At 41.4% G+C, this 25,300-nt stretch overlaps 3 protein-coding genes and 1 long non-coding RNA gene across 5 annotated transcripts; 1 reads left to right on the top strand and 3 right to left on the bottom strand.

Moving 5' to 3' along the window:
* Window positions 1-13,409: 13,409 nt before the first annotated feature.
* Window positions 13,410-25,202, top strand: LOC108076587 (uncharacterized). The gene is made up of 13 exons (XM_017169498.2): window positions 13,410-13,482; window positions 13,543-13,796; window positions 14,535-14,642; window positions 22,392-22,489; window positions 22,549-22,839; window positions 22,893-23,129; window positions 23,183-23,311; window positions 23,407-23,536; window positions 23,603-23,725; window positions 23,780-23,869; window positions 24,036-24,159; window positions 24,349-24,659; window positions 24,785-25,202. The coding sequence occupies exons 1-13, from the start codon at window positions 13,410-13,412 to the stop codon at window positions 24,938-24,940; spliced, it is 2,124 nt and encodes a 707-aa protein (XP_017024987.1). The 3' UTR covers window positions 24,941-25,202.
* LOC108076589 (C-type lectin 37Da-like) lies at window positions 15,847-16,543 on the bottom strand. The gene has a single exon (XM_017169500.3). The coding sequence runs from the start codon at window positions 16,541-16,543 to the stop codon at window positions 15,962-15,964; it is 582 nt and encodes a 193-aa protein (XP_017024989.1). The 3' UTR covers window positions 15,847-15,961.
* On the bottom strand, window positions 17,479-18,137 carry LOC108076588 (perlucin-like protein). Its single transcript, XM_017169499.3, has one exon. The coding sequence runs from the start codon at window positions 18,129-18,131 to the stop codon at window positions 17,547-17,549; it is 585 nt and encodes a 194-aa protein (XP_017024988.2). The 5' UTR covers window positions 18,132-18,137; the 3' UTR covers window positions 17,479-17,546.
* On the bottom strand, window positions 18,493-20,628 carry LOC121502929 (uncharacterized). 2 transcript variants are annotated; one of them, XR_011444642.1, is made up of 3 exons: window positions 20,509-20,558; window positions 18,958-20,253; window positions 18,493-18,903 (listed from the first exon to the last, which is right to left on the bottom strand). It is a non-coding gene; the product is annotated as an uncharacterized lncRNA (long non-coding RNA). The 2 variants fall into 2 exon arrangements; XR_005991129.2 differs by having other exon boundaries at window positions 18,958-20,628.
* Window positions 25,203-25,300: the final 98 nt, after the last annotated feature.

Raw genomic sequence — 25,300 nt, 5'->3', positions numbered from 1 at the left:
CTTGGTGGCAGCGCAATGGAATGGAGTCGCCGGGATTAGCGCGAGTGAGTAATGATTGTGGCCTGCGACGGCGACGGAGATGAAGATGGAGACCGGCGACCAGGGACCACCGAACGGAGAGACCAAAGACTGCAGACCGGAGAAAGAAGTGGATCTTGGAAAGATGATTATAGTGCCATAAGGTATGGGTAGCTTACAAGGAATTTTTTGGGAATATTTTAGCATTAAAAAATCTAAGAGAAAAATATTATTTTACACGATATTAAGTAAAGTTATGTATGGAAAAGTATCTTAATATTTTGAGATGGTTTTGTTACATATTTCCAAGCTTTTCCGAGGATGAGAACAATTTCCCATCTTTGGTTAGTTTTCAAGTCTCTTTAAAAGATTATATAGTCACGTAGTCTGGGTTTTCTTTTGAATTTTAGCTAAGAGATAAATCTCCCCCGCTTTCTTAATAATTTTGTTAAGAAACATGATTAATTTTCTCCCTAATTCCCTAGAAGTAACTAACTAGAATGCGTTCCAAAACGATTAGACTTCATATTGGTTGCTACATCACTTGGAGAGGGACAGCAGCCTCTCCCTGCCTGGAGTGGGTTCGTGGATGATGGCTATGCAAACACTCTGGCCAGCAAATAGTGAAGAACACAAAGCCTTGGAATACCAAAGCACATACTATATGTATGTAGAAATGTACATACACCCCTTGCGCAACTGTAACGCCCCAAGAGTTGAAGGAGTGGGAAAAGGCGGCACACAGATGACGAGGATGCAGTGGCTGGGGGCAGGACGAGGTCTTGGCTGCCGCTGTTGATATTAATGTAGCCCTGTCCGAGTGGCAAATGAATGCCATCAATCAAGAGGAGAGCGCGAGCGTGCTCCGAGGACAAATACAAATACAAATACGAAAACAAACACAAGTTCAAGGGATATGAGTGCGCGGAGTGCGCATGCGCGGAACGCTAGGGTTTTGAAGGAAAGGTCTGGCTAACCAAACAAAACATACCAGTAAACACTATGAGAAGTTGGGGTAAATTAAATATAAATTATATTATTATTATTAATAAAAGAGTTTAAGAACTCAAATTTAACATGTTACAAAGCTTGCTCCACTTGGTATAAGCAAAGTATTTCAAACAAAGTTTATTTTATTTTCCTTCTTGAAAAGTCTTTCCTTTATTTTCCCAGTGATCATGACAAGACCCACAGGGCCAAGGGCGCGACTTTGACTTCTTCGCCTGCACTTGACAAATGTGAGAGTGCGAAGAGTCCCCGCTTGGGCGCCATTAATTGTTTCGAAAGCTTGAAGAGGGGGTCAGGGGGAGGCAGCGATTATCGAACGCCATATTGTCAGAGCTGTCTCTCTCGCTCACGCGTATTAGGTGACGTCTTAATTACCGCGTCTGGGCCGTACAGCGGGGCGTTAAAGATTAAATTTATGATTTCTATGCAATTTATTACATGGAAAATAACATTTATATAGAGCTCATTGCACAAGGCCCGCAGATTGGAGGCCTGATCGTGCTGACAAGGCTGCGCCACGCCCCCCAGCTTCGGCTGAGCTTTTGATGACGCTGCCCGCCGTGTTGAGCTGAATTTGATTTCGCTCTTGTTCGACTTCCATTCTGCGATCTAGCCATGTGGGCCGCTCCCCCGATCCCCCAGAGATATGCCCGAGATCTGGTCTGCCCACTCGAGCCAAGTTCGATCCCACCGGCGATAAGCTCTGGTCGGGCGTCAGTTTTCCTTCTCGCAAACGGCTTCCTGCTCCGAAGTGGAGCTGCCCAGGCACTGATTTAATTTTTGGGCTCCTTGCAGTCTGGCTGCGGCCGGGTCAACTCGACGGTTCAGCCAATGTCCCAAATTTGTTTTGGGCCCGTTGTAGCAGGCTGTGCTGGCAATTCGTTAACTGATCCGCCGTTGTCAATATATTTTATGTTGTCTTCGATTAGTTAGCGGTGGCAAGAGAGGTGAGTACATGGGTTTTTTAAGAAATTTTGCGTTAACAGGAGAAAAGAAAAAGCTAAGGATTAAAAAATTAACTTGAAACAATAAGAGTAAATATATCTAGTAAAATCATATAATTTTCAGCTTGCTTTACCTTTAGACTAACATAAATTAGACTTTATCTCAAAACCAAATGTATTACAATTTTTTAAGAGCTTCCAAGCTTCGTTTAGATTGCTTACAGCCTTTGATTTAACCTTTTTTATTGGATTTATCGTCTTTTGTGCATCTTGCTACTCTCGTTTTTCGTGCCCAACAACATGACAGTAAAAACAATAACCATGAAAATAAACAACAAAAAGACAAAAACCCAAAGTCGAAACCAATAAAAAAAAAATTAAAGTAAAAAAAATGGAATCATAAAGCATTTTGACATTGTTACAAGTCAGCGGGAGATATTTCACTTTTAACCTTTCGCTTGACTTTTCCGCAAGCCAGGCGAAAAACAATGACAACACCAATAGAGGGAAACTTATGGGGATTTATTGAGTAATTTTAGGTATTTAAAAGAGGATATAATTTATGTCATTTCATTCAGTTACATATTACATATACACTAGATAATAATTAGCTTGAGATGAGGTCAACTTTTAGAGTCTAAAGTGACGATTGTACAATAAAGTTTCAAAAATTTATAAGCATTGCTGGAGTAGCCTGAAATGATAGCTTTGCTATCTTTTAACCTCCATAAATATTACTTAATAGTTAATTATTTATTAGTTGAAATATTATTGATTATATAAATACTATTAATAACTGAATAGTCCCTAATGTGCTCCCTCATTCCAAACCCAGTGCAAAATCTGCAACTGCAACTGCATTTCCCATTCGTATCTGTGCGTGAGCCGTGGGCAGTCTTCTGCTGCCGGGTACAGCGCGGAACATTCATGCAAGTGCTGCTGGAAGTGGAAGTGGAAGTGCATATCCCTGTGATTTATAGAGAACCTGTGCGGCTGTAGCATGTGAAAAATGAATGCGAGATTTATAACATCAGCCTAATTGAATGTTTGATCCTGGGCATAAATAACCAAATTAATGAAAATGATTTTTAATAAATTTCTCAATTGCATGCCGGTCGGCCCCCCGATGCCAGATCAGTTCTACTCCTTCTGCTGGGCAAAAGAACTCCGGCTAGACACGCTGCGCACTAGGCGATGTCCTGCTGGGCATGAGTAATGTTCATCTATTAGCCGCTGCATCACTCCGGCTAATGGAGGAGCAGGCAATGGTTACTGCGTCCCCCCAGTGGTGGCACTCAGAGCAGCGAATCACCGGCAGCTCGGCAGCTGCCTTCGGTGTGTCATTCACCCGCTTAATTATGAAGAAATGCATCACTTTTTGCGATAATTAATGGCGCCATTCGCTGGCTGGCAGAAATTTCGTTGGTTTTAGCTCAATTCGCGGATAATTGGGGCGGCAACATTGTCGCAATGTCCAGGCCCACCGGACCCTGTCGGAGCATGTCCTCCATGTTACCATTTCCCTTGCGCTTTTGATTTCCCGCGAATCTGATCGCCTGATCGCTCCGCATTGGCATTGGCATTGCGGCGCATATTTTGCGGCATGCCCCGCTTGACAACTTCAATTAACGATTGCCGAGTGCGTGTAATTAGCGCATTTCTGTCCCCAAATCTTCCGCTTCTCCTGCTCCATTAGCCCCTTTTTGGCCCTGTGCTCGCGGGACACAGACCGTTTACCGAAAATGAAACGAAATACACGATTTTTGCGGTTTTGGCATACTTTGCCTTGGATATACTTGTATGTACCAAAAACTCCTCCTCTTTGGACAAAAAAATATATCCAAAAAAGAACCCACGAATTTTGGGCAGTCGGTAGTATCGAGATATCAATCGATAATGAGGAAATGGAAGCCGTTCCTCATCGCCATCACTCGCGAATGAGTTATGTGCAGGCATGTGTTCGATGGGTGCTTCCCCCGCGACAGGAAAACAACTACAAGTGTCACTGCCTAGGCCCGGATCTTTGTCTGGAATATCTAATGCCCTAATGGGGCATGTGTGAACGATACTTGACGGAGTATAGAGTTCTCGTTGGGTATATCAGGTGGCAGGGAAAGCTTGTTTTATCATAAGGTGTACTTGAAATGGAGAAATTAATATTTAAAGCTGTATTCCTTTTTTGTATCAATTTAAATAAGTGTTTTCTGTATAAAAAATTAAGTTAAATTAGAGAACTAAATGGGAACAAGATAATAAGTAAGATGCGTAACGCTCATACGTGTGAATTCCCATCCAGGTCTAAATTCAAATCTAATAAAATTATATATATTTTTTTATAAATTCATAACTTTATCTAGAATAACTCCATCTTTTCCCATATTGTTTTCTACTACACTTTGAATGATATAAATCCTAAAGGTACTCCCTTATTCGACTTCATCACACTTCACCTGTCCAACATTCCCACTTGTTGTTCATTCAACCCACTGACAGCTAATGAAAGGTTGACTTGTTGACTTTTAAAATTTTGAACAGAAACATGCATAAATCAACGGCACGGCAAAACTATTCAGAATATGCAGAGCAGCAACAAAGGCACCTGGCACAAGCCCATTGCCCATTCAAATTCAATACCCGAGGCCCTCTGCCACCTGTGATAGCCGAAAACAGCAATTGAAATGCATCCCGCAATGCCCAGAATAAGACATGACGACAATTTGTCTGCGATAATCCCGATGGCGCGGCGACACTAATGACACACCACCCGGATTTATAGTTCCGGCCGCAGGCAGGAAGGAGGCAGAGAAATCTCCCATCGGGGGAACCGGAAAGTAAGAGTGTGGCTGGCAGCCCTCTCTCTCTTTGCTGAAGAGCCACCAAAGCTGACAACAATAGCTTCGCACTTGGAGGATTTGGTGGTTTTGGGGGTTCGGCGTAGGCTTTGGTTATGGCCTGGCTTTGGTTTTGGGGGCGGGGCGATCTTGGCTGGTTGGCTTGGGGCAATCAAAAGCGCGTCACGATTGCGAGGATGAAATTGAAGCCGCCTCTGTTTGTAAGCTTCCTTCTTCCCCACCTCTTGACGCTCTTTACACGGGAAAAAGATTCTGAAAGTAAAGGATTTTAGGCAAGAAACTTATTTTTCAAGAACCAAAATATGAGTATGGTACTTTAAACTATAACAGATGAAATATAGCCTCTTAAGGGACACTTAAACATTTTATATTAAATAGCAACCAGTTTGTAAAAATATGAAAATTCATAGCTCTCCTTAACACCTAGTTTTTTATCTCTGTGCACTGAGCATTGTTTTTTATCTCAACCTGGCTCTTCACTCAGATAAACTGTTGCCAAATCTCGAACTTGGTCAGCGGGTAGCGTTCACTCGGCGCTCGCGACAGCATCATGCGAATTTAATTGAATAAAGTTTTGTAAGAGTTTTGTAATTGCCCCGGCAGATTAACGAAACGAATACAGATAGGTTGTATTCCCCGCCGATATCAGGGGGCTCCGTGCCCGGTTTCGTGTCTGGCCAGGAGCCATAATTGAGATGCTTTTGAGCCGATAATAAATTATGAAGGCAGAAAATGAAACGAAACGAAACGAAACGAAAGCAAAGCCACAGCCACAGCCGCAGAGTCAGGAAAGTAAAATGTCGGACGCGGCGGCGAGGTGACTGGACCCTATAGTATATAGTAGTATCGGGGCGGGGCAGGGACGATTAGGCCAGGGATTAGGCCAAGTCTGCGGGCCATAAATTATACATTGTAGCCCAGAGCTAACGGTACTCTTAGACAGCAAAAAAAAGGGAAATCGAAAGTCCAGTGAACCCAAATCCTCGCCTAATCCTTGTCTGAAACAGAGCGGCAGGTTCTCGGAGGCGGAGTTCCTTGAGCGGTAATTGAATACTTAAGCCGGAATGCCAAACTTATCGCCCAACAGAAACCCCAATATGCATATAGACAAAGCGAGCCATTAATCACGGAATCAGCCCTGAATGTAAATTAACACGATTGATTTATTTGCTCTGAATGAGATGTGAAAAACGTCCAAAGGGATTTGCATTCTATTTACTCATGGAATATTTTAAAAATATATTCCAACTCTAGCTAACTTCTTATTATGTGAATGATGATTATTTATTAACTCAAAAGGAATAACATTCAACTGCCTTCTCTTTTTTCCGGATTATATTCTATTTTTAAACTTGGAACTTAAAATATAATACTCATATTGTTTAAATTTTTCTTTTATATTTTATATTTACAATAAACTATCAATTTCTACACCTAAATTACTTTAGTTTCCGGCAATCAATTTAATTTTATTTACATATTTTCCTATATAACATTCCATTGACAGGCTTCGCCAGCATTTATATAGTATTTGGCCGATTTCGCAATTGAAAGCGTTTTGTTTGGGGGAAAAAGTAATTGAGAACTGTCATGCAATCTGATATGATTGCAAATGCGAAGTGCACATAAATTCGTTTGCGACTGTCCTCGGTTTCGGTTTCAGTTTCAGTTTCTTGGCTTGGACTCTCCGGATCGGGACTCGGCATTTGAGTGTTTCAGTCTGGCCTGGCATTTAGAAGACAATTAGCGGCATTGCGTGTCCAGCTCTCGGCGTGCTGTTGGGACAGCTCCTACAAACCCAAGACTCGTGAGTAAGCCACGTCCTAATGGTCACTGGCTGCAGGGCAGCAGCACTGGTTGTTAGGGCCAGGCTCCCAGCGAACGTTGGGTCATTTTTGACCAACTTCCTGGTTTTAAGTCAGACACATTGACTTTCTTAAGTCAGTTTAAGTTAATTCAGGTTTATTTTTGGGTTGATTTTTTAGTAAGTGTTAGTTTTTGTAATGTTCTGTTAGCTGGATATACTTTTAAGCTTTTTTTTCGTAGGCAACTCCAAGAAAGGCACAAGCTCAGCTATCGCATAAACAGCAGCGTGACTCATAAAACCGCGTTTAAGATCGAAGGAGGGTTTGCAAAGGGAAAGGGGGTTGCAAAAAGGAGGGCAGGGGCGCTGGAAAAGGGGAGCACAACAAAAGAGAACATCGATTTGTGGCAGCGCCTGCGCAAAGCGTGAAATTTATGCGACCCACACGCAGCGCCACTCACGACCGCTGCTGCGCTGCTAACGTTCACCAATCCGAAGTCTTGAAGACTGAATCTTCAAGACCGAAGACCGAATACTGAAGACTGAACAGTGAAGACCGGAGACCCAAGACTGGCTAAGACTGAAGACCCACAGACACAGATGAAGATGCTGGCGGTGCAGGAGAAGACGCTGCAAAGACCAAGCTGTTGAGGAGCAGCCGGCGAATTTCATTTCTCGCAATAAATCCATGACTGATTTATGTACTGCACAATCGTTACAAATCACAAACGTTTACGTTTACTGAATGAACGTCCGTCTGCAACTGGGACTGTGTGCACTAAAAACAAATATAGAAATAATTTGGAGATATTTGATGTTTTAAGAAGTTGTTGGAAAATATTAAAGTATCAATACGTAGGAACTCTACATTATTATTAGTTATTTTTTATTTATACAAATTTTGTTAACATTTTAACATTTAGACATTTAAACTAGTGTCTACTTCAGGATGTAGCCTTAAAACTATATAGTTCCTTAGTGGATTTATTTGTAATATAACTTATAAGTTATAAAGTATTCAACTTATTATAATATATATTCTCATTCATTTAACTACTAATTTATTTATTACAAAACCTTTAGTCATATTGCTTTGGAAGTTAGTTTTTTTATTTCATTTATTTATTCCAAAACCATAATTTTCTTCGCGTGCACCTGTGTGTCAGTGCATCTGCCTGTAGGAAGGGGGTTTTAGGTGGGTAAAAAGTAACAGTGGCTCCACTCACGTGCTGGCCTTCAGCTTCAATCAGCACAACATCACTCGCCGTGCAGTTGGAATTGCATTTGAATTAATTAAAACTCTCGAAGCAGACACGACTCGCCGAGAGATCGACGAGAGCTCGACGAGAATTTGTCAAATAAATGAGGCGCAGACTCCCCATACGTAAGTACATATATGTATCCTACACATGTACCCTTTTATCGATTCCAGAACAATTGAAAGTTCAGCGGAAAGCCAAGTGACTTGAACAAAATCGATCAGCGAAAACAGAGTCTTCAGTTCAAAATAACAAAAGGCCCAGGAATGGCAACGGATCCGAAGATTTACATACTCGACCCTCAAAGAGTCAGGGAAGCAACCGCGGATCGCGGCAGTCAGTGATGGCAACTTTTGGCAGTTAAATCTTATATTTTATTAAAAATTATTCTAAATTTTGAATAATAAACTATAAAAATAATTCAAGAAATACAGCTCTAAGGGAGAATGCCAAGATCAATATAAAATTGTTTCTTGCTAGCTTTTGATGATCACTCATGATCATAATATTGTTGTAAAAATAAAAATAATTAATATACAAATACAATTAAAATGTTTAGGCAATTGTTTTTTAAACTCAAAAAATCGCACCTTTTATATTTCTTAAATTTGTAATTCACACAACATCATAGAAAATCGAGTGCATAAAAATCGTATGGCGTTACGCATCTTATTCTAGTCTTTGAGGTGAGACTTTTTCCCAAAAATCGTTTTTAATCGAAAAATAAAGTTAAATAACTTTAAATTAAACCCAAAACCAGCTTACAAAATATATATTTTGTTTCTTAGATTTTTTTATTTTAAAAATTATTTATTTAAAAATAAAAGCCAAATTGGCAACTTTGATCCCCAGGCAGCAGGCGGGTTTGTTATTGTTGTTTCACCTCGGCCGACCACTTAAGTTGACGTTGCGACGCGACTTTCCGACTTCTCGACTTCCCGATGCGCTGCTTGATTCCTTGCCAGAGGCGCATGCCTGGCTCCTGCGCGGAGGAGGACGGGAAAGGAACGGAACGGGAGGATCGGCAGCGAGTCGGGGCAAAAAGTATGACTAAATGCATGCAAGTTATTTAAATGAGACATTTTCAGAGTCCATGGCCAGGCGGCGGCATGTGAACAGCTTCGGATCTGGCCACGGCTTTTTGGCTGTCACTTGATGCTCTTGTAGAGGGTAGTCGGTCCTTGAGCTGAGCCTAGGTTTTATAATTTTAAAAATTTATATTTTCAGAATTTAGCTAAAATTTAATATTATTTATATTTTTATAACTAATTAATAAAAGCATTAATTTCAATTCAGACACATTTTCTTTGCTAGTTTTTTCTAGGTTAACAAATCGGCAAACTTAATTTTAAATTTCAAGAAATCAAAATTATTTACAATTTTTGACAATTTTAACGATGTAACCCCTTATAAACTTTTGAAAAAAATTGCTGGTAATGCTGATCAAGAATATATATGATTTATGGGGTCGGAAATGGCTCCTTCAGCTTCTTGCAGCTTCTGACTTAAATCATAATACCCTGAAAATGGTATAAAAATATTTAAAATAGCAGAAAAAAACAAATATATTGAACAATAACTCCTTCTTACCATTTATTTGTTCTTATTTTTAATGTTTCTAGAGTATATCCCCTGCGGCTCTGTAGGATATATTTACCCATTTACTCTACGCATTATCTTGCAGCTGGGGCCAAGAGCACTGCAATGCGAACTATTTATGTACGTTTTGCTCTGGCGGCTGTCACTTTTGGGTGGCAGCTTCCACAGTCCCACTTCCAGTCTCAGTTCCAAGTCACAGAGCGGAGCGGGGGCCTGAAAAGGCCGTGCTAATTGTGTCGCTAGTGTCAGATTTATGTGGCCCGATCAATGGGTAATATATGCCAGCGCGATCGGAGCCCCCAGATGGAGCTGGGCGACTCTTCGGAGTCGGAGTGTCGGGTCGGGTATCAAATTATAATTCAATTTACGAATGGACCACCTTGGTGGCCCGGCCGCTAAACACATTCCTGGCCAGTTGTCGGCCGCCTCGAGATTGGCTCATAAATTGTCCAAATTAATTCATAGTGGCACCAATGGCGACACCTACTCGTTGTCACCGTTACACCTCGCCCATCTTCGATCCCCGATATCCCCTGGGCCCAATCGGAGTCAACTGGAAATGGAAATGGGCAATCGGCATGGGAGAATGGGAGAATGTTTACTTGGTTCGTTAGTCATAAATTTATAGGCTTTATTGAAACATCAATTTGGACACCATCGCGGACGACACCCGACCAGTTCAAAGTCACCCGATCCAATTGTGTTCCCCGGGAGGAGATACTACTACACACCTGGGAGATCGGGGGAAGCGAGGTACGCCGTCCGTCGTCAAGGTGGTCCATTGGTGCGACCAACAGCAGAGCTTCCTCCTCATTTTCGGCCGGGGCTCTTGTCTTGTCTTTATTATTTTCATTTTCTACCGCCTAGAACAGGTTTCAGACTCTTCGCCGGATCGCTGGATCGCCGGCTTTTGCGGATTCCGATTCCAGCCAATCGCTCGCCGCTTGCGCTGTTAATTTCCAACAATTTTACAGCTAGTTATGCAAATGCCGGGCTGTTTCTTTTTTCATATTTTTCTCTTCTCTTTTTCGGTTGGAAAGTCGCTAGCTCGAGGCGGGCATTATGCCGATTCGGCTGGATGATCTCATGGCGGCTGCTCACCGGGCCCGGGCACCACCATCGCCGAGGAGGCGGGACAATAGGAGCGTTCAGAGTTGCCGAACTGCGATTTATGCGCGTTCATATCTGAAAGTATAGCCTTGCCGATCTGGCAATATTAATATTCTGAAATATTCAAGACTACACGGCCAGCAAAAATAGGTAAATTAAGAGGCTTAACTTGAGGGTTAGGAGTCGTGATCATAGAACTATTCGGTCCTCAGAACGCGAAAATCATTGCCTACTTTTGAAGGGTTCTGACAGGGAATTAATATAGAATTTAAGATATACGAAAATAGCTAAATATAAGATACAAAATATCTGTAGTTTTTTGTTATATTACATAAACAGTACAATGCATTAACATCAATAAAACCTAAAAAACACATTGTTATCTAGTACTTTTCACACATTTTGTACTGTAAGAAGAATAATTTAAGCTTTCATTATTTTACAACTAAAATCATTCAAACTAAAAAAGCACCTAAACATTACTTATTAACTTTACACTTGTCTAAATAACTTACTAGATATCATTCTTTATCGTAATTATTTCCTTCTGTTTTTAATATTTAGTTTGTTTATTATTAATAGTATTATTTTAATATTATCTTTATTTATATACTATTTTCAACAAATTAAATTTTCTTCAAGTTCCTCTACAATTGTTGGCTGTAGGCTATTTTAAAGCAGTGTACTGCTTGATTTTATTCCTTACCAGCCGAGACACCAACCAATGTAAAAAGTACTAACGGTATGCTGTAAAATAAGATGCTAGAAGTAGCCTATTTCAAATTGTGAGGTAATTGCAATTATTGACCAATTATAAGATTGTGCTTTAATCCATATATATTTCCATTTAATTCATAAATTATACTTGTATTTCAAATATTTTAGTTAATAAACTTTAGTCGGATCATTGAGGATCCCCACAAGAAGAAAAGAAAATCAAACAAAGTGAGACGTTTAAAATAAGAATTAAGTTGTTTAAATAATGTATTCCATTATTAATAAGATATATATAGTTTGTGGAGTACTTGATAGCCCATATAAATATAAATAAGGAAGGGCATTTCCAAACAGAAAATTAAGGTTTAACTTATTGTTTCACATCATATTTCAAGAACCCATTATGTCTTTTAAATTTTACAATTTTAAAAATATTTTATTTATAAAAATAATAACATAATTTGTGATATAACTGAAATATTTCGTATCCTTTAGATCTAGTTATGTTTTAACAGATTTATTACAAGAGATTAAAGCATATATAATAAAGCAAAATCTGTATGCTATTTCCTTCCTTCCTTTAAATAAAATTTTAAATTAATGTTAAAGCTTATTCCCATTGACAGCGGCCACAGGATGATAATAAAATATTAATCCTACAGCCAAATCAAAACACTACAGCGCTAGCAGGACTTACAGCCTGCTAACAGAGTCCCCTGTGCGCAGTCCTGCGGCGGAGAAGGAGGCGGCGGGTGGCTGGGGACTGTCCCACAGGACTCCTGCTATAAACAGACGAAACTCAACAGGTTTAAGCTCAGTTGGCTCTGTGAGGTCCTGGCATTCAATCGCGGAAAGCGGCGGCAACGACCCCAAGTAATACGCCAGGAAGCGCCCACGCACGGTGCAAATTCCGAGTACTTGTCGCTAATAGATAATTGAATTTTTCGCCATTGTTATGTGGGATTTTAATGCGCGTGGCAGTGTGTGCAATAAAAATTAAAGAAACTTTTTATGTGCGTGCTGTGCGATTGATTGGAAATGCGCTGCCATCCAGCCGATAAACCCAGCTGTGGAGCCTCGAACGATTTTTGAAATGCTTTCCAGTTTGAAGGGACTTTTTTTCGGGACAATTCCCATTTGTCCAGCCAATTAAAAGTTTAATCAATAAATGTGCTCTTGATAAGTGTGAAAAGTAAACCGACCAGCGGAATGACAAAGGGTGAAGGATATGTGTCCACACGGATACGCCGAGCGCTCACACAACCGAGGGCCAGCTAAGGGGGCGGCGGAGGGAGCCATCGCGTAAATTGTTTACTCTGGCGTTACACTGCGCGAAAGGCGGACTCCGCTGTGGGGAGCAATCAAATGCGCTTTCAATTAAACTCAAAGTCCCAACCCCTTTTGCGAAATTCCCGCCCAGCCCGGCTCTGTGTCTCGTGTCCTGTCAGCAAACGCTCCGTTGCCTGGCTGCTCATCCATCAAATTCGTTGTCCTGTCGCTTCGATGGGGCAAAGGGGGTGATGGGGTGGAAGTGGCGACCCCGGAGGGGGTTGTTTGGGCAGGGGGCGTGGTCCGCACACACACACAGACATGGGCACATACATGTGCTTATGTGCCATTCTTTGCAATTATTCTACGCGCCCTCCTCATTACGACCCCATTGAAACTCAACAAGTGTCGCCCGAGTGAAACTATCAGATACAAATTGAACACGCAACAATTATGTACAGTCCTCATTCGCAGTGACATTTGCACTTACGGCCATAGCACTGAGAGAAAAGCTACTGTGATTGCAGTTACATGCTTGAAATTTACAGTTCATACTTCATTTCATGAATAATATAATTAAATATGTGAATATTTCTATTTACAATTATTAAGAATTGTTTAATATATAACTAAATCCCTTAGACAAATAAGTAATCTTCTTGTTCATTTTGATTAATATTCCTAATAATATTATATAGCCATATATACAATCCTCATTCAGGATACCTGCCATACATTGATTAAATATCCAAAACATATTTTCTCTCCGTGCAACAATCGTGTTTATGAGGCGCTGACACTCTATATGCTCGCCTGAACAATCAGCAATATGCTAAATGGAAAAGCGCACAAGCCCGGAGAGAACCCTGACCCTTGCCCAGCGGGCGGCAGTGAGGGCTCCAGTTTGAATTTGAATTTGAGCGGGACAGGAGGCGTCAGTGGGAGTGGCGGTAACAAGACAGCCTCCGCCTGCGTTAAGATCGACATTAGCACTTGCCAATCGAGCGCGGGAAGAACGGCTCCCGACGAAATGACAAACCCATCCGGAGGGGGCAGCCTGCTGATGGTGCCCACGCATCACAATCTGCAGCTCGATAAAATTTCCGTGCGCTCGATTAGTTCCGAGGATATATCCAGTGCCGGCGGTGGCAAGTGCTGCAGTGCTGCTGCCCGGAATCCGGCCATAAAAACAGGACGGCGCCTGCAGCTGATGCAGGTGAGTATCTTCAACACTCTGTACACACTATACAGGTGCGAAGAGCACACACTTATCTGGAGCAGCATAAATTAGCGGCGGCGCATGCATCTTAATTAGTCGGACTGGTCAGAGTCACGTGCCCGCGACAGATAGCCACAGAGAATGCGTCTAATGAATGTCGCGATTAGCGGGCCACGATAAAGACTAATCACGCCTCCTTTGGCCATGGCAATCAGGCCCAGATAATGCCCAGTTGGGACTGGGTGTCCCGGGTATCCTCCATTGAGGCACATATTGATAGCAAATGAAAATATATGGCACAGTGGGTCGAGGTATAGAATACAATGCCTTGTATCCTATATAATAATCTAGTTAAAATTAACAAATTTAATATTAATTTTAAAAACATTCTACAAGGACCATAAATAAATTTAAAAAAATTCAGAACAAGGTTTAGATATCAAGCTGGTTTACGTTTAGAATATTTCATAAAGTTGGAACTATTTTCTATGGTTTACCTTTCCAATATTTCATTAAACTCAAGAAAAACTTTAACTAAATATTACCAATATTATATCTTATTAAAACTAAATAAAAGTTGTTTACCCTTTTTCGACGTATTTATATACATTTACTTAAAACTTCTAAAATATTACCATCCTTTACCTAAGACCATAAAACATACAACCAATACCCTAAAGTAAAGCCCACTGTGGGCAAGAGTTTGCACTCATTGACATGCGAATCCATTTCCAGATGATAATTCTACCATTTATACCAATATTGGCATTGATTGTGCAAACATCGGTGACCCTGCAAGAGATCCTGGAGTACCGTTCCGCCGTGGCCGACATCGAGACGCAGGTGAGTGGGATGGATGGAGGTAAATTCCGGATGAAAAGAAACAAACAAAGTAAAAGGACACCACCCGACCTGGACAGGAGACAGCGTGTCCGTTTTGAAGCGTAATTAATATTTATTGCTGAAATTCAATCAAACGCCAAGTACATGCCGGGGGAGGACTCGCTGCCTGGTCAGTGTTCACTTGACCAGCGAGCGAGGACGGGCTTCTTTGAGCTCTCTGCAAATATTTGTTTGCTCAGGTAAGTGCCCCGAGAAGGATTCCGGAGCACGGGCACCACTCAAGGGTGTCCTTCTGCCCCTCGCCCATGCCCCCCATAATGTAAATGCGTAGTCTTAGCTGGAAAATATGAAAGAGAGAATGGAAAATATTGTACGTACTTATATGAGCCACAGAGGGACGCAGCGGAAGAGGAGGTCAAAGTGAATTGATAAGGACGCCATGCGAAATATGCAGCGACAGTCTCGAGTGTAGGATGAAATGGGGGAAAGTTGCAAGTGGCGGGAGGGAGATGGGTGGGTGTTCCTGAACAGGGTCACGTAGTTAGGATGCGAATCGCACTATCAGGACAAACAAATCAAGGAAGGAATAAAGAATGCTTCGATATAAGTCTTTCCCATGCTTAGTAAAGAGTAGAAAGCTTGTTATTTGATTTCTCTTGCTGGGATTGGTTCATCACACACAAGATTTATATATGTCCTTAAAAATCAATTAGGATGTAAAGTCATGCACAAAATTTTATAACATTTATATAGTTTCAATAGGTTTTCTATTTCTAAAGAAAAACTATACAAAACTGTAACACAATTCAACTAAAAGTAATTTTAAGCATTTTGAATTCCAGATAAGAAACTAATTAATTTTTCCAGCCTTTCAAGTTTGTATATTATCAGATTGAAAGTTAATAAATTGCGTGATAAGTGTAATGGTATGAAAATCGGCACTTAGACAACCAATTTTATGAAATTACCTTATCACCAAACCTTATCAAAAAATAACATTATCTTAAGTTGGGCATTTGCGGCGTTATTGACCTTTTCTATGAAATGTTTATATATTTATGCCTGCCTCAAAAGCTGTAAATACTTTGCATTAGATAAACAAACAGAAAATATACATTTGATCACTTAAGTAATATAATAGTAGCTTAATAAAGGTATTTCGTTCTTATGACATTATGATGATAGAACTCTTCAATTTAAAAAATTACTATATGTTTTGCATTTATTATTTTACCTGCTTTTTTATGGTTTTATATAAATTTCCGACATTTTAAAAATATTTTATGAAAAGTTTTTGTCCTCTTAAAAATGTTATAAATCTAAACTGGTACTTTGGCCTCGTAGACAGCGCTAGGATTGAGGCACAGCTGGGTGGTGAAATGCTGCAGCGGCGTCTGGCAGATGTGTGGCGCCCACTGGGTGCAGTTCTTCACGGTCAGGCGGTGAACGTCCATCACAAACTCCCCGGTTTCCATGCTGTAGTTGGCAAACAAAGTGAGACAGTCGCCGCTAGAGGGAATGGGTTGATCCTGGTTCCAGGGCAGATACAAGGCCTGCTCCCCGGTGCTTTGCCAGTAGTAATCGATCAAGGTCTTCACTTCTCCAAGCTTATTACCAGCTGTCCAGAACTCCAGCTGGTAGGGCTCTGCCACGGGCAGCCACTCCTGGATAGCCTTTAGCTCCGTCTGGTTCTTAATGCTCAGAAGTTCGGCGTTCAAAGACCGACAGTGGCGATCCGACTCGTACCAGTTCTTCCAGCTCTTGTCCGCCAGAAGGCACTTGTCCGCCACCCGGCTAAAGTTGGTGGGACACTCGGACACGGTTTGCGTGCTGACAGCCTGATGGAGCTGGCCAAAGACCAGACCGAGCAAAGCGAAGCAAACTACCTTGGGCCACAACATCGTGAGTAACTGACCAGCTGTCTGATGGTCTGACTCTTTTATACGATCGCTCGGCTGGGGGCTCCTGATAAGGGTTCGGGAAAATATCAAGTATACGCCAGGTCGGAGTTACCTCACTCATGATCAGTTTAACAGCTTATCGCGAAGACGGTCTGCTGCCAAGGCCTAAAAGATTATTCAGGAGAATCCCCAAGAAGACTCAGCATTAAAGGCTAAGAGGGAATCCCAGAAAGCCTGTAAAAACCATAAAATCAAGTGGAATCTTTCGATTTTATAAAGCTGACTCATTTGTTTTACTACACTTTTACTTTTTTAATTTGATAATTCTACTAGCTTGGCGTGTTTCTGATATTCTACTATCTTGACATGGTCAACGAGGCGGATGCGCAATTTCCGATTGAAACGAATCGAACCAAAACAAATGAAATATCTAAAAATAAAAACGAAAGATAGCTATGATATACTACTTAAGCCCTTTAATTCCGTTTGTATACACATAAATCTACTTTGTTTTAGGAAAATTTACGCATACTTTAATCTTCTGCGGCAAATATAATTTTACCCGTTGAACATTGCCAAGTTTTATTGCTTACATATTGATTATAATTCCTGGTTTCTCTGAAAGACCAGGATATGGCTTTAAATTGGGTGACAAATTTTCAAAATGCTGTGTGTATCTATAAATTATTTCCTCCTGTTTACATTTTTCCCACTAAAATTAATATTGTGAGATAAATGCTATTAAGTTCCTAGGTTAGACAATAATTTTTATTAGATTACCTTATCGGTAGGAATTATTACCTATCGCCCGTGCAAATACAAATCTTAACTTTGGCATGTGCAGGCAATTGTCTTCCTCTACAAAGTATATTAACCTTTACAACGAACTATAATATATTTCTTGCTATTCCAACAAAAGTTTCTTGACTCAGATATTTTGTTTAATTTAATTGAATTTATTTTTGTTGCTAAAAACTTATCAATATCCTTTGATGAATTTAGCCTAAACGGGTACTTTGGCCTCATAGACGGCGCTGGGATTGAGGCACAGCTGGGTGGTGAACTGCTGCAGCGGCGCTTGGCAGATGTGGCCCGCCCACTGGGTGCAGTTCTTCACGGTCAGGAGGTGCTTATCCATCACCATCTGCCCGGTGGACATGCTGACGCTTGCGTATAGCACAAGGCAGTCGCCGCTGGCGGGAGTGGGCTGGCCCTGGTTCCATGGCAGGTAGAGCGCCTGCTCACCGGTGCTTTGCCAGTAGTAGTCGATCAGGGTCTTCGTTTCGCCAAACTTATTGCCAGCTGTCCAGAATTCTGTGCCATAGGGCCAAACCACGGGAAGCCACTCCTGGATCGCCTTCAGCTCTGTCTGGTTCTTGATACTCAGCAGTCCGGCGTTCAGGGAGCGACAGTGGCGATCCGAATCGTACCAGTTCTTCCAGCTGTTGTCCGCCAGGAGGCACTTGTCCGCCACCCGGGTGAAGTTGGTGGGGCACACGGACACGGTCTCCGTGCTGGCAGCCTGATAGAGTTGGCCAAGGGCCAGACTGAGCAGAGCGAAGCAAACTATCTTGGGCAACGACATCATAAGTAACTGTCCAGCTGTGCGATGGTCTGACTCTTTTATAGGATCGCACGGCTGGGGGCTCCGATAAGTATGCTTTCTGATAAGGGCTCCGGATAAGGGTACGCCAGGTGGAAGCTATCTCGCCGGCTATCAATTTTACTGCCGTGAGCAGGTTATCTGGAACCCACGAAGATGGCTCGCTGTCAAGGTCCACAAGATTACTCAGGAGGATCCCCAAGAAAATAATAAGCAATAAAGCGCTTAGAGGTGGGAATCCCTAGTCTTGTAAAAACTACAGAATTTTCAAAACTATATTTTAAATTCAACTGATTTATTCGTTTTCTTTACTTCAAAGTTTATAATGAATTAAAACGTAAATAGCTATATTTTTACTTATTTTATTGTTCTGCTTTATGGACTCTTTCCACTAGGCGTATACGCAATTTTACAGATTGTACATAGATAACATATCACTTTGGGCTTTTAAATATCACTTTCTTCTATTATTATCTATATTGTAATCACTTAAGGTTGCTTTGGTAAACTATTTGTTTATTTATAGCTTATTCTGCGTAGTTTAATGCTTCGAAATCCAAATTAGCTGAGTTTTCTATATTTCTTTTCTCAATTATATATATTTGTCTCCTTATTCCGGATGATTTTCGGTCGCCTTAGTTTTTCAAATCTTCGTTGTTCATTAAAAGCGCTGACCTATTAATTAATTAAAAAAGTTTATTCTCGTTTTACCGTAGACATAGTACACCTTCAAGTAGGCCTCATCCACATCTTCCACCTATTAATAAAAAATAAAGATAAAATTGTTACAATATATATATTATAAACTTACGTGAAAATTTGGTAGATCGTCGGTTTTATGCAAAGTGATTCTTAGAGGACCTCGAAGTGTAGGATCCCTAATAGACTTTAGATGGTTCTCAACTTCCCTCAGAAAATACTCTTCTTCGCGGATTTCATAATTGATTGTAAGAAGATCGAGATTTATACAGGATGTTAAAATGGCTAAAACATAGTTGACTTCATGCAGCTCAATATCCAAACACAACTCTTTGAGTTCCGTCAGCTGGCCTAGGTCTGGTAAAGTTTTTAAATCTTTCATAAATCGTAGATGTAATTTATTTAACGATTTAAGTCTCCCTATTTCGTTCAACTCTTCAACACATTCGATTGGTACAGAAAGATATTTTAATTTCAGATCACTTTTACGTTCAAAAGCCTGGTAAATTTTGCTAAGCGAACCTTTTGTGTCTGTTATAATAAGTTCATTGAGATTTTGTATGTCAGCCAGAACATTTATTTCCTCAAAATAAAGCAAAGACACGGTTAGCGACTCCAAATGTTCTAGTTCAGCCAATTGTAGACATTCCTTTAAACCAATCGGACTATAGATAACCACTTTCTTTAGAGTGTGTAAACTAAACTTATAACCTACGTATTCACATGAGATAGTTAGGTTAACCAAGCTATTCAACTCCAACAAGGAAAAAACATATATAGACTCCAAGTTCCAGAGTTGCGAAGTTTCCAAACTTAGTTCCATCCGATCAAGATTTTCTCCTAATACTTTTAGGGCCTGAAGTCTATGGGGTCTTTGTTTAGCAAATGCTGTGAGTACATTTTGTAAGGAGTTCGGCGGATATATACTTATTGATAGTTCTTCAATATTCGATTTCGCCAGCTCAGTAAATGACTCACAATCAGAGACAGGACCATAAAATTGCGTGAAATGGCAATTCTTCAGGGACTTTACCCTGGAAATCTTTAATACTTCTTCCGAAGAAAAGTCATTGGCTTTAACTTGTAGGCTTTGAAGAGATGGTGACTCCATTGTTGCCAGTTGATCGAAGAGCTTGTCCAGGGATCCCCTTTCCGAATGCCATATAGTCAATTCCTCGAGCCCAGTTAGTTCAGACAATTTCTCAATGCCATTTGTATCTGAGAGTGGAAGTCTCAAGTTTTTGATAGTCTGAACTTCTGTTACTTTATGGATATCTTCAAAACGCATCCGTCCCAAATTGAAAAGTACTTCTTCAATCACATTTAAATTCCCAGCGAAGGCTTCAAGAAGCTCGTTCAGCGATCCTGGGTTATGGCCACAGATTCCAAGGCGTTTAATGCCACCAACCTGGGAAAGAGGAATCAACAGATTAGCCTCACAGCCAAGTTTCATTACAATCTCCAGAGTCTTGTCCTTCTTCCTAAATACAATTTTCCAATATGTGCACTCGACTTTAGCTTCCATCTGGCATGTTCTTATCAGACCAGAAAGAGCCTGTGGAGGGCGAGCACTGAACTCATCTTGAACTGAGATACTCAGGTGTTGCAGGTTGCTAAGTTCACCCAAAGGTTCGATGGATTCCCAATCGGAAATCGAGCATACCAGATATTGAATTGAGTTTATTTTGACAAGGTCGACAGCTACACTTGGATTTATTACACCTGTGTTGCTGTTAAACGACTTTAAATTGGTTAAACCCTCTACGATTATTGATCTGAAGAGGTCGGCTATATCACCATGATAAATGAAAATTCGTATGATGTTTACATTAAACAACTTTGATAGTATCAATAGCTCGCGAATATCCGATGTTCTGCCTTCATATAATCTAAGTTCCCTCCTTGGTCTGCTGAGGTAAAAGTTTAGCCCCTTGGTTAAAGTAATGGTTGCAAGAGTTTCCGCTAAGTGGCAGCTGTCTTTAGATATTTCAAAAAAATTATAAGAGGCCTCCAGAAGTATTCCTGTCGGTGGTTCCTCGCATGAATATGTCAAGGTTTCCATTGAGTGCACTCTGGCAAGCGTAACAGTACCGGAAGATGGTAATGTTTCCGAGAACCTCAGAGTCAAGGGTTGGGACCGCGGCCTCTTCCACTTTTCTGCCGCCTGAAGCATTGGCAAAAGCCAGCCATTCTGATAGACTCCATTGATGGTCATATCCTCTAGTTTGGGTAGCTTGGCCAGCGGTGCATACTCAGCGGCATCGACATCCACCTTGGGCACAAACTCCAGTTGCTTAAGGTTGCTGCAATGTGGCGCGATGTCTGATAGCCGTCCATATATATCATTGCTCATCACGTGCAAGTAATGTAATTGGGGGTTTGACATGCAGACATTTACCAAAGTTTCTGCACTCGCCCGTGCGTCCAAAGAGAGATGCGAAAGGTTATCAAAATTGCTTAAGCTTTCCACGGAGTAACCTTTAGGAAAAATGGAAATATATAAATGGGTCCCAAATAGTTTTTTTTTTTTTGTTTATAGAAATAAATTTTAAACTTACCTTTTAAAGAAATTTGTACTCTGGTCAGACTCCGTTTGTTTTCCAGAGCACGTTTTATCATTTGAAAATGATCTAGAAATTCGGGATCATACGATTTTGGGGTAAAGAGCACTGTAAGATCTACAAGAACGTTATTTTCTCTGACGGCATCTGCATAGAGTCGCCAGAAAGAGTCGCTGTTTTTTCCCGATGGCAACTGTTCAAAATTAATTGTCAGATTCCGGGTTCTGGCCACAATAATGAACTCGAGACTCTGGTACAGATCTTTATAATAAAGCTGTAGCACCTGCATTATTTTTCCGTGGGCCAGTGCAAAGCTAACTAAATTGTCATACTTTACTTGGTTGCCCTTGCTTTTGAATCTCAACTCGCAATCAGCAATTATATATTTCATTATCTCTGCGATGCAGTCCTCATACAGATCTAAGAGCCCCCTACTATTATCGGCCATTTTTTAGTTTGACTCAGGTTGGTGAGATCAGATAGATCAGCTAAATTGGATGGTTTCTATATCATAAATAATATACTTTGTATTATTTAAATGATATTATAGCTCTGTACCGTTCAGCCCTATTTCCAAAAGTCAACTAAAAACTATGGTTCATTGGGAATACTGATAAATGCATTGCAATCTTATCACTCTTATCTGGAATTAATCTAAGAAATATACATTTTATCTAATCTAATTATTATTGTTCGTTCCTTATCAATTATCGGTGGAACTTTATACCCTTTAAAAAGGCAAATTTAGTTAGAAGATTGCAATGCAAATTAATTTCTTCTTCAAAGATATCTGGGTGGACAACAATAGCCTTAAAATTAGAAAGAAAATTCAGTGTAAACAGACGATATTTATTTTAATTAGATGTAATACTTTTAAATATATTTCATTAAATTTAATGGTAATGCCTTATAATCTAAATTGTGGAGTCCTTTGCTCGGATATGGCATATACTGACCAGGGTCGCTCATTTTTTGACGTTTTCAGGTAACTATAGCCACAGACTTGGGAAAAGTGGTCACTCGACTGCAGTTGGAACGCTCCGAGGTTGCCTTCTACATATTCACCAACGGCAGCAAGCAGCGGTGAGTTACATGAGCTTTTTAAATCAATACATCAATAAATAGTATTGATCGCGGATTAGGGCTAATCTAACCCAACGTTTCGAAATCACCGACCACGCCCTGAATAACATGACCACCTGGAGCGAGATCAGTGTTCCCACAGCTCCGGATGAGGACGAGGACGATCGGGAAATGATGCTCAATCGCAACGAATTCCAGAGCCGATTGAACGAGTTCAGGGATCGAGTGCGTTTCGAGCCTGAGGAGAGCTCCATTACCGAGGTGATGAACTGGTACACGTCCATTAATCGCGGCTTGCTTCATCACCTAAACGAGCAGATCAAGGAGACGGATAACAGCGGCGTGTGGCGGTGAGATTGGGGACCTTATTTATATTTATATATTAGAATGAATCCTTCGACAGCTACCTGGTGGGATTCAAGAACCTGCTGAAGAGCATCGAGTGTCAGAATATTGCCACTTCCTTTGGCATTCGGTACTATGGCCGAGGATCCTTGACTGCCGAGAATTTTGTGTCCTATGTGCGCTACGAGTTCATGGCTCGCGAGATGATTAACTCCACGCTGAACTACGCTCCAATGCTAAAGAATATGTACACGAATATAACCAGCACCAAGAAGTACCATCGCACCAAGCAGATGTAAGTATGTCGGCCTAGTTCTGAGCCGATCTCATACAGGATCTCTTCCCCAGGAGCACCACTCTGCTGAAAAACAATCCGAATGTCTCGAACGAGCGCAGTGCCATCGAGTACTACGAGCTGATGAACAACTATACGGATGACCTGCGAATACTACAGAAGGCCCTGCGACGTATGATTAAGTGAGGCAAAATCTTAGCAATAAAAAATTATTTAATTTTTTGGAATTTCACAAAAGGATATACCTTACCTTGCCTTAAATCTCGGTATCTTCCAGAGAATATGTGGACAAGACCCTAAAGGAGGCAGACCGGAAAGAAGCCATTGGCATTGCCATACTGGTTGTGGTGCTCCTTGTGTCGCCGGTTATTATTGTGCTGGTTAAGAATGCCGCTGCCACGATACAGGTGATATGCTGCCGTTGTAAATCGAGAAGCTCTCCTCCAATTACATTGTTTATATCCCACCCTCAGCTGTATGCCCTGAATCTGTCCCAAAAGGCCAAGGAATTGAAGAGGGAGAAGCGCAAAAGCGACTCGCTACTCTTTCAGATGCTTCCACCCAGCGTGGCCATGCAGCTGAAGCAGACCCAGCAGGTGAGTCCCGGGAAAGGCCGGGGATTTAAACCATTCTAATTGCCCGCCTGACAGGTTCCCGCCGAGTTGTACGAGGCAGTTACCATCTACTTCAGCGACATTGTTGGGTTTACGGAAATCGCCGCGGACTGTACTCCACTGGAGGTAATTGTAGATAATTACAGCTAGCTATCTACAAATTTCTTATGATCCCAAAACAATCTTATTTGAATAACATTTTAAAACTATTATAGTATCGTTTGTACTATAGTTACCTTTTTTTTAGATTTTACAACTAAACCTAACTCTCTTATTTGCACTCCCTTGACAGGTTGTCACTTTCCTCAACTCTATCTACCGTGTGTTTGACGAGCGCATCGAGTGTTACGATGTCTATAAGGTGGAAACCATTGGCGACTCCTATATGGTGGCTTCCGGCCTGCCGGTGAAGAACGGTAATTTATGCAAATTTGGCTGTCAGTCAGTCAGTCATTTACCCCGGCTCCCCATTGCCTCCCTGGCTGACTGCACGGCTGTTTGACCCCAAAAAGATTTGCGCTAATTTAACTTTCATTTGTGGCCATGCGCCGTAATGTAATTTATGCCACGGAATATTCCACCACCACCGCCACCGTCGCCTGCAGGGAACAAGCACATCAGTGAGATAGCAACAATGGCGCTTGATTTACTAGACGCCTCGTCGGTCTTCCGCATCCCCAGAGCCGGCGACGAGTTCGTCCAGATCCGGTGCGGAGTCCACACGGGTCCGGTAGTAGCCGGCATCGTGGGCACCAAGATGCCGCGCTACTGCCTCTTTGGCGACACGGTGAACACGGCCTCGCGCATGGAAAGCACAGGCGAGGCCCAAAAGATACATATCACCGAGGAGATGCATGACTCGCTGCAGCAGGTGGGAGGTTTCCGGACCGAGCATCGCGGTCTCATCGATGTCAAGGTGGGTGGGTTGATAGGGAAACGGTCATTCGTAAGGTGTTGTGCCTTAAAAATTTAAATTAACTACATTATTTTATATTTAAACCTTTTTGCAATTAAATATTTTTGATGATTCGACCCTTTCAGGGTAAGGGTCTGATGAGCACCTACTGGCTGACCTGCAAGGACGGCCCCGTGCGGGTGCGCGAGGAAATCTCGTGGCGGGCAGACATGCAGCCCGTGTTCCTGGACCACCTCAAGCTGCATCCGCCGACCGACTACAAGCTGCCCAAGCGAAAATGAGCGTCGCGCGTCTGCCCATTTTCCAGCTACTCAAAAATTATAGTAATCCATGTTGTCCTGCATGGCGCTTTGCTGTCTGTCCTTCTAAATGTGCATGTGTTGGTGTCGCGTGTGTCTTTTTGTCGGTTTAACTATCTCTATTTCCTGTCGCTCTCTGTCCCCCTCGGTGTCCTTTAAAGCTTCAATGTCGCCCACGAGGCTCCATGTAATCTGCAGTGTGAATAACAAGAATGAAAAGCCAAAATACAGACAAGTGTAACAGAAAAAAACCATAAACTCGTAATAGCTTGGGAAGAATCGGGTCTTGGTTTGAGGAAAACTTGTAAAACAAATAATCTAAATTTCTGTTTCAATTCAAAT

This window comes from Drosophila kikkawai, chromosome 2R, assembly GCF_030179895.1.
Source record: "Drosophila kikkawai strain 14028-0561.14 chromosome 2R, DkikHiC1v2, whole genome shotgun sequence".
NCBI classification, from domain to species: Eukaryota; Metazoa; Arthropoda; class Insecta; order Diptera; family Drosophilidae; genus Drosophila; species Drosophila kikkawai.
Note: the sequence above shows the minus strand (reverse complement) of the source record. Positions and strands in the feature narration are given on the sequence as shown.